Source organism: Acipenser ruthenus, unplaced genomic scaffold (assembly GCF_902713425.1).
Source record: "Acipenser ruthenus unplaced genomic scaffold, fAciRut3.2 maternal haplotype, whole genome shotgun sequence".
NCBI classification, from domain to species: domain Eukaryota; kingdom Metazoa; phylum Chordata; class Actinopteri; order Acipenseriformes; family Acipenseridae; genus Acipenser; species Acipenser ruthenus.
This window is the reverse complement of record NW_026707280.1, coordinates 265-10,000: the sequence shown is the minus strand read 5'-3', so window position 1 is coordinate 10,000 and position 9,736 is coordinate 265. Positions and strand designations below refer to the sequence as shown.

At 46.4% G+C, this 9,736-nt stretch overlaps 1 protein-coding gene across 1 annotated transcript in view; it reads left to right on the top strand.

Moving 5' to 3' along the window:
* The window catches only part of LOC117970725 (ribosomal protein S6 kinase beta-2-like), a 17,604-nt gene extending 10,190 nt beyond the window's left edge, over window positions 1-7,414 (top strand). Inside the window, exons 11-15 of the mRNA XM_059018634.1 lie at window positions 421-483; window positions 1,628-1,705; window positions 2,939-3,046; window positions 3,695-3,807; window positions 4,606-7,414. Of these exons, the coding sequence (XP_058874617.1) occupies window positions 421-483; window positions 1,628-1,705; window positions 2,939-3,046; window positions 3,695-3,807; window positions 4,606-4,765 (522 nt within the window). The 3' untranslated portion in view covers window positions 4,766-7,414. The remainder of the gene's footprint in view (window positions 1-420; window positions 484-1,627; window positions 1,706-2,938; window positions 3,047-3,694; window positions 3,808-4,605) is intronic.
* Window positions 7,415-9,736: the final 2,322 nt, after the last annotated feature.

The window sequence follows — 9,736 nt, the reverse complement described above, 5'->3', positions numbered from 1 at the left end:
GGTAGTAAAACTTGGACTGGGTGACGCTGCTGTGCAATAGGAGTCCGATTCCCAGCCCTGCTGGTATAATGGCGAGGGTGTCTCCATGGAAACCCCCTGTTCAGACTCTGGATCGCCCCCTCCTGGTCTGCCCTGGACTCTCCTGACCTCAGCACCTCGTCACTGGATCCTCAGCTGATGCGTTGTCCTTGCACTATTGCACTGCTAATCTGTCACTGTAGATCGAACTCGCTGTGATCCTAACTTGTTGCCTCCTGGTTCATATTGTATTCTAGCAGTGTTATTATTATCAGCACTGTCTGTAAACCGCACTGTGTTTAAATATGAAGCTTGTATTGTAACCCTGTGCTGTGACTCCTGTGTGAGTCGCCTGGGATAAAGCAGGAGTCTGTGGGATAAACACATAAATATTATTTTCAGCTCATGAAGAAAAGTGCGTCTCAGAGATTGGGAGCTGGACTTGCAGACTGCGCTGATGTCCAGGTGAGCAGCTCAGAGTTAAAAAAAAATAAAACCTGATTATTTTCACCTTTTCAGAATTGTTTGCTGAAAAGTTATTTCTCAGCGACTTCAGTGTAAATTCGACGGCAAACGTTTCCACTAGAAGTCTTTCTCAGCGTCTTCAGTGTAAATTCAATGGCAAACGTTTCCACTAGAAGTCTCTCTCAGCGTCTTCAGTGTAAATTCAATGGCAAACGTTTCCTCTAGAAGTCTTTCTCAGCGTCTTCAGTGTAAATTCAATGGCAAACGTTTCCACTAGAAGTCTTTCTCAGCGTCTTCAGTGTAAATTCAATGGCAAACGTTTCCACTAGAAGTCTTTCTCAGCGTCTTCAGTGTAAATTCAACGGCAAACGTTTCCACTAGAAGTCTTTCTCAGCGTCTTCAGTGTAAATTCAGTGGCAAACGTTTCCACTAGAAGTCTTTCTCAGCGTCTTCAGTGTAAATTCAATGGCAAACGTTTCCACTAGAAGTCTTTCTCAGCGTCTTCAGTGTAAATTCAACGGCAAACGTTTCCACTAGAAGTCTTTCTCAGCGTCTTCAGTGTAAATTCAACGGCAAACGTTTCCTCTAGAAGTCTCTCTCAGCGTCTTCAGTGTAAATTCAATGGCAAACGCTTCCACTAGAAGTCTCTCTCAGCGTCTTCAGTGTAAATTCAATGGCAAACGTTTCCACTAGAAGTCTTTCTCAGGGTCTTCAGTGTAAATTCAATGGCAAACGTTTCCACTAGAAGTCTTTCTCGGCGTCTTCAGTGTAAATTCAATGGCAAACGTTTCCGCTAGAAGTCTTTCTCAGCGTCTTCAGTGTAAATTCAATGGCAAACGTTTCCACTAGAAGTCTCTCTCAGCGTCTTCAGTGTAAATTCAATGGCAAACGTTTCCACTAGAAGTCTTTCTCAGCGTCTTCAGTGTAAATTCATGGCAAACGTTTCCACTAGAAGTCTCTCTCAGCGTCTTCAGTGTGAATTCAATGACAAATGTTTCCACTAGAAGTCTTTCTCAGGGTCTTCAGTGTGAATTCAATGGCAAACGTTCAGTATTTCTGAACTGTCTAATCTCATTCTTCTCTTTGGAGAGAGCGTCAAAAAGAAATTAAATTAATGTATTTTTTTTTTTTCTTGTTTATCTAGAAACATCCGTTCTTCAGACACACAAACTGGGACGACCTGCTGGCCAGAAAAGTGGAGCCACCGTACAAACCATGCCTGGTACGCGTGCGTGCGTGCGTGCGTGTGTGAGAGAGAGAGGGAGAGAGAGAGAGAGAGAGAGAGTCTGGCTGCATCTGACTGCCTTTCTCTCTCTGTCTGTTTGCCTTTCTGTGTGTCTCCTCTCCCTCTCTCTCTCTCCTCTTCTCCTCTCCCTCCCTCTCTCTCTCTCCTCTTCTCCTCTCCCTCTCTCTCTCTCTCTCCTCTTCTCCTCTCCCTCTCTCTCTCTCTCTCCTCTTCTCCTCTCTCCCTCTCTCTCTCCCCTCTTCTCCTCTCTCCCCTCTTCTCCTCGCTCCCTCTCTCTCCCCTCTTCTCCTCTCTCCCTTTCCCTCTCTCCCCTCTTCTCCTCGCTCCCTCTCTCTCCCCTCTTCTCCTCTCTCCCTCTCCCTCTCTCTCCCCTCTTCTCCTCTCTCCCTCTCTCTCCCCTTCTCCTCTCTCCCTCTCTCTCTCCCCTCTTCTCCTCTCTCCCTCTCTCTCTCCCCTCTTCTCCTCTCTCCCTCTCTTTCTCCCCTCTTCTCTCTCCCTCTCTCTCTCCCCTCTTCTCCTCTCTCCCTCTCTCTCTCCTCTCTCCCCTCTTGCTGGGATGGGGGAGGGATGATGTCACTGACAGGCTGGTTTATATTGCTGGGATGGGGGGGTGGATGATGTCACTGACAGGCTGGTTTATATTGCTGGGATGGGAGGTGGATGATGTCACTGACAGGCTGGTTTATATTGCTGGGATGGGGGGTGGATGATGTCACGGACAGGCTGGTTTATATTGCTGGGATGGGGGGTGGATGATGTCACTGACGGGCTGGTTTATATTGCTGGGATGGGAGGTGGATGATGTCACTGACAGGCTGGTTTATATTGCTGGGATGGGGGGTGGATGATGTCACTGACAGGCTGGTTTATATTGCTGGGATGGGGGGTGGATGATGTCACTGACAGGCTGGTTTATATTGCTGGGATGGGGGGTAGATGATGTCACTGACAGGCTGGTTTATATTGCTGGGATGGGGGTGGATGATGTCACTGACAGGCTGGTTTATATTGCTGGGATGGGGGTGGATGATGTCACTAACAGGCTGGTTTATATTGCTGGGATGGGGGTGGATGATGTCACTGACAGGCTGGTTTATATTGCTGGGATGGGGGGTGGATGATGTCACTGACAGGCTGGTTTATATTGCTGGGATGGGGGGTGGATGATGTCACTGACAGGCTGGGCTGGTTCTTTGTGTTTTTGAGCAGCAGTCGGACGAGGATGTCAGTCAGTTTGACACTCGCTTCACGAGACAGACCCCCGTCGACAGCCCTGACGACTCTGCCCTGAGCCACAGCGCCGACCAGGTCTTTGAGGTGAGCGGGTTCGAGAAAGGGGCTCCATACCAGGAGGTTCAAATCACCCGGCTCAGCCACTGACTCCCTGTGTGTGTGTGTGACCCTGAGCAAGTCACTGAACCTCCTTGTGCTCCGTCCTTCAGGATGAGACGTCAAACAAACAAGCTCCTATTGGAAGTGACTCTGCAGCAGCCACTGACTCCCTGTGTGTGTGTGTGACCCTGAGCAAGTCACTGAACCTCCTTGTGCTCCGTCCTTCAGGATGAGACGTCAAACAAACGAGCTCCTATTGGAAGTGACTCTGCAGCAGCCACTGACTCCCTGTGTGTGTGTGTGACCCTGAGCAAGTCACTGAACCTCCTTGTGCTCTGTCCTTCAGGATGAGACGTCAAACAAAAAGAGTTCCTATTGGAAGTGACTCTGCAGCAGCAGCAGCAGTTGATGATGCAGAGTTCACCCCCCTAGTCTGCTAAATGACTCTTTTTAATAATCGTATAATTTTTACAGCTCTCATCAATAAAACATTTACAGAAAATTGGTAACACAAACTCTCTCCTCCTCCTCCTCCCCTCTCTCCCCCCTCTCTTGTTCCCTCTCTCCCTCTCTCTCCCCTCTCTCGCTCTCTTGCTCCCTCTCCCACCTCTCTCTCCCCTCCTCCCCTCTCAGGGATTCACCTATGTCGCCCCCTCGGTTCTGGAGAGTCTGAAGGAGGGCTCTTTATTCGAACCCAAAATCCGATCGCCCCGCAGACTGAACAGCAGCCCTCGAACCCCAATCAGGTACACCCCTTCCTTCTCTGAACGCCCCGCCCCTTCATACTGCTGTATTTCACTCAGCCACCAGGGGGCAGCAGAGTGCTGCAGGTTAATAATGTCCCATGACCGCTGTATTCAGGTCTCTGTATATATTTCTTCCTTATAAACCCCAGTGTTTGAGTAATCTCCCGTTTGAAAGCAGCAGTATATACACAGACCTCCGTGGCTGATCCTAGCCAGTGTGTGCTGCACGTGTTTGAACAGTTATCTTTATATATTAAACCCAACTATGTCTGCCTTTTCAACTCGGGTACATTTCAACGGTCTAGTTTGGAAAAAAGTTTTTTACATTTAAAAAAACAATTCTCTCTCTCTCTCTCTCTCTTCCTCTCTCCTCTCTCTTTCTCTCTCTCTCTTCCTCTCTCCTCTCTCTTTCTCTCTCTCTCTTCCTCTCTCCTCTCTCTCTCTCCCTTTCTTTCTCTCTCTCTTCCTCTCTCCTCTCTCTTTCTCTCTCTCTCTTCCTCTCTCTTTCTCTCTCTCTCTTCCTCTCTCCTCTCTCTGTCTCTCTCTCTTCCTCTCTCCTCTCTCTTTCTCTCTCTCTTCCTCTCTCCTCTCTTTCTCCTCTCTCTCTTTCTCTCTCTTTCCCTTCTCTCTCTTTCTCTCTTTCCCTCTCTCGTTCTCTCTTCCCCTCTCTTTCTCTCTCTCATTCTCTCTCTCATTCTCTCTCTCATTCTCTCTCTCATTCTCTCTCTCTCTCTCTCTCTCTCTCTCTCTCTCTCTCTCTCTCTCTCTCTCTCTCTCTCTCTCTCTCTCTCTCCTCAGCCCACTAAAGTTCTCTCTGACCGAACCATTCAAGCCCAGCGGGGGGGAGTCGGTCGAAAAAATGGACACCGCCCCTTCGTCTGACAGCAACGCCTCCCAGCCAATCAGAACGCCGGGCCGGACCAAGAAACAGAGGGGCCACAAAAAAAACAATAATTAAATTAATACATCTGGAAACCCCCTGCCTTCCACACTGCAGCCCAGCGCTTTCTTTATCTAACCACTGAGCTCCTCGAACCCGCTGCCTTCCACACTGCAGCCCAGCGCTTTCTTTATCTAACCACTGAGCTCCTCGAACCCGCTGCCTTCCACACTGCAGCCCAGCACCCTAACCACTGAGCTCCTCGAACCCGCTGCCTTCCACACTGCAGCCCAGCGCTTTCTTTATCTAACCACTGAGCTCCTCGAACCCGCTGCCTTCCACACTGCAGCCCAGCACCCTAACCACTGAGCTCCTCGAACCCGCTGCCTTCCACACTGCAGCCCAGCGCTTTCTTTATCTAACCACTGAGCTCCTCGAACCCGCTGCCTTCCACACTGCAGCGAGTGAAAGTTTTCTTGGGGGGGGGGGGACAAAATATTATGAAACACCTGCCATATGTAGTGTATAATTTATTGCTGGGTATTGTATATTTATACATAGAGTGGTCTAAGCGCTGATCATCTTTAAAATCCATTCTCTCACCTCTTATTAGCTTTATTAACATGATCACCGGCCCCTCCCTTTAAAGGAGCGCTGACCATCTTTAAAATCCATTCTCTCACCTCTTATTAGCTTTATTAACATGATCACCGGACCCTCCCTTTAAAGGAGCGCTGACCATCTTTAAAATCCATTCTCTCACCTCTTATTAGCTTTATTAACATGATCACCGGCCCCTCCCTTTAAAGGAGCGCTGACCATCTTTAAAATCCATTCTGTCACCTCTTATTAGCTTTATTAACATGATCACCGGCCCCTCCTCTCTTTAAAGGAGCGCTGATCATCTTTAAAATCCATTCTCTCACCTCTTATTAGCTTTATTAACATGATCACCGGCCCCTCCCTTTAAAGGAGCGCTGACCATCTTTAAAATCCATTCTCTCACCTCTTATTAGCTTTATTAACATGATCACCGGCCCCTCCCTTTAAAGGAGCGCTGACCATCTTTAAAATCCATTCTCTCACCTCTTATTAGCTTTATTAACATGATCACCGGCCCCTCCCTTTAAAGGAGCGCTGACCATCTTTAAAATCCATTCTCTCACCTCTTATTAGCTTTATTAACAGGATCGCTGGCCCCTCCCTTTTCTTGCCATAGCAGCATTAATACTAACCCACGGTAGCTTTATTCTGTTTTCAGATGGCCAACTAATACCTTACCCAGAGTGCCTTTTTTTATAGGGAGAAAGACATTGCTTGGCCAACACTAAAGAAGCAGTATTTTACTAAATATTACTTCCGGAATTATTATTATTATTATTATTATTATTATTATTATGAATAATATTAATAATATTAATAGACAGGGGAAGATTTGATCCCGCAAAGTGAAATGGGACCCTGAGCAAGTCACTGAACCTCCTTGTGCTCCGTCCTTCAGGATGAGACGTCAAACAAACGAGCTCCTATTGGAAGTGACTCTGCAGCAGCCACTGACTCCCTGTGTGTGTGTGACCCTGAGCAAGACACTGAACCTCCTTGTGCTCCGTCCTTCAGGATGAGACGTCAAACAAACGAGCTCCTATTGGAAGTGACTCTGCAGCAGCCACTGACTCCCTGTGTGTGTGTGTGACCCTGAGCAAGTCACTGAACCTCCTTGTGCTCCGTCCTTCAGGATGAGACGTCAAACAAACGAGCTCCTATTGGAAGTGACTCTGCAGCAGCAGCAGTTGTTGATGATGCAGAGTTCACCCCCCTAGTCTCTGGAAGTCGCTTTGGATAAAAGCGTCTGCTGAATGACTAATTCATGATAACGAAGTTCACTTTTTAAACTGCTTCAGTATTCAATATGCTGCTTATCATTACGACTCAAAAAAATACTACATCATAATTGTCTTCAAATATAATTCTCTTAGTTTTTTTGCTCAGTCTGTGTTGCTTTGACTATTAGGACTACAGCTCCCAGCATGCCTCTGCACCCGCGGCAATGGTGAGGCATGCTGGGAGCTGTAGTTCTTTAACTGCAATGCGCTGGGCTGGGCTGCATTACATTGTTTTGCTCAGTCTGTGTTGCTTTGACTGTGAGTTCAGGAGCTGCTCTTCAGTTCTAGCTGCGCTGCCATAGTTATTGTATTGTGAATCGCTACAGCCCTGGCTAGGACTACAGCTCCCAGCATGCCTCTGCACCCGCGGCAATGGTGAGGGATGCTGGGAGGTGTAGTTCTTTAGCTACAATGAGCTGTGTTATAGATTTTTTACACAGACTGAGCGAAAAAATGAAATTAAGCATAATATTTGATTAATTGCAATAATAATAATAATAATAATAATAATAATAATAATAATAATAATAATAATAATTTTAAGAGGGACTGTCTGGGGGGAAAAAAACAAACAAACAATGAAACTGATTAATATTTTATCATTTGGAAAACAGAAGTAAAATCCTTTGCTTGATTAATCACTCTCCCGACAGAAATGTTATCTTAATACAGAGAAAGAAAAATAAAAATGTACAGGCTCTTTTTAATAATGGGATTTCCTTTGAAATCCATTTATTCTGCTTTGTACAGAATACCAAAATGCGTTTTTTCTTTCGTCTTTCTCATTGCAAATGTTGAAGGAGGTTGAATTTCATCGAATGAATAAAATAGAATTTTGTAATTATGATTTCTTTGTGCGGGTCTGTCATTTACACAAACTGAATAAATATGAAACTCTACAGTACAGTCATTCACACCCCTGAGTTTCAATCTGCATAGTTTTATATATTATACAGCAACACCAAACATGATTCAGACAGTCCCCCTGAGCTTCAATCTGCATAGTTTTTATATATTATACAGCAACACCAAACACGATTCAGACAGTCCCCCTGAGCTTCAATCTGCATAGTTTTTATATATTATACAGCAACACCAAACACGATTCAGACAGTCCCCCTGAGTTTCAATCTCCATAGTTTTATATATTATACAGCAACACCAAACACGATTCAGACAGTCCCCCTGAGCTTCAATCTGCATAGTTTTATATATTATACAGCAACACCAAACACGATTCAGACAGCCCCCCTGAGCTTCAATCTGCATAGTTTTATATATTATACAGCAACACCAAACACGATTCAGACAGTCCCCCTGAGTTTCAATCTGCATAGTTTTATATATTATACAGCAACACCAAACACGATTCAGACAGTCCCCCTGAGTTTCAATCTGCATAGTTTTATATATTATACAGCAACGCCAAACACGATTCAGACAGTCTCCCTCCCACTGACAAAAAAATCAAACAAGTTTGTTAAAATTGTATTAAGTTTATTAAAATATAAAAAGAATGGTTTACAACTTTTACACATTAAAAAAAAACAATAATTTCTAGAAAAAGCGATTAGCTAACATTATAAAAATGGGTCAAATTTTGCTGTTCACCTGTCAGCATCTCCAGTCAGAGAGAATCACTGGGATCTGGTTTCACTCAAGCGCGTTTGTTACACTCATAAACTTTGCAATATGTACAGTCAGTATTTCTGAAAAAAATATATCTATATATCTATATATGCTTGATGGAAATTTTAAAGAAACGTTTCCATCATTGTTGTCAACGACATTCATGAGCATTTCTCCATTTGAAATTTGAAAAGTCCTTCATTATTCGTTTTTTACACCCGTACGTTATTATCTGGGTTTTTAAAAAAAAAAAAAAAAAAAAACCACAACATTCCTAATGAATTCCTTCTGGAGTCCCAGAGGAATCCTGCCTGGATTCTGCAATTCCTCCGACTTCTGAAGCTGTTCGTTTTGGAATTCGGCCCTTGTTAATTCGCCTGGGTTTAATTACCCAGGTTCCTTTGTCACAAACGATGCTGAATCACATTCAGAAATCTCTAATGGCTGTGTGTTTGCATAGCACTTAATAAATACATGCGTGCTTACACGCATGCAGTCACAATAGACTGAACATGGAAATATTTTTGCATGATATATGTCAGTACACAATTGTATCAGAAAATAGTTAGGGCTAGGGGGTTTGAGTTAGGGTTAGGGTCAGGGATATGGCTAGGATTAGGGTCAGGTATATGACTAGGGTAGGGGTCAGGGTTAGGGTCAGGGATATGGTTAGGATTAGGGTCAGGGATATGGTTAGGATTAGGGTCAGGGATATGGTTAGGATTAGGGTCAGGGATATGGTTAGGATTAGGGTCAGGGATATGGTCAGGGTTTGTAAATAGAGACAGACGAAATCTGCAGATAACGCCTCTCCTGGGAAATCGTGGTATTCTCCTTCTTGAACAGACCCCCCCCTCTGCCCTCCCCCCTCCCCTCTGCCCCCTCCCCCCTCCCCCTCTCCCCCCTCTGCCCCCTCCCCCCTCCCCTCTGCCCCCTCTCCCCTCTCTCTCCTCTCTCTCCCCTCTCCAGATTTTTCCCTGCAGATTTGGGCCGCCTCTAGTTTACGGGCCTCGTGGCGTTTACAAAGCCGTCACGTCACAGATCCCCGCCGACCCCGCTTTCCTCCTCCGTCCAAACGACGCTCCCCGAAAAATCCCGCAGGTCCACCAGCGGCCCCTTCCCTCCCCCCTCCCCCGCGTCACTCAGAGACCGCCCCCCCCATCCCGTTCGCCCTTCCCCGTCGGATCGAAACCCTCCATGCTGGAATAATCATCCGAATCGGAGTCCGAATTTTCCGCGTCCGTCGGAGGCCTCTCCTGTTTCCTCTCCCGCGGTTCCTGCTTTGCGACCTTCTTCCTCTCGCTCCTCTCCCTCCTCCTCCTCCTCGTCCCCCTCCTCCTCCTCGTCCCCCTCCTCGCTTTCGTCCTGCCCCCCTGCCTCCAAATCCTCCCCCCCCTCTCCCGTGTTCGTCCATAAAGAAAGCCAGCGCCCCGGTTGAGCCACGCCCGGGGTCCTCGGACCTCCCCGGAGTCGTCCGAAGAGTTTGCCAGAAGCAGTTTCGAGAGCGTGTAGCCTCCCTCCGTCTCTCTGTTCAGCC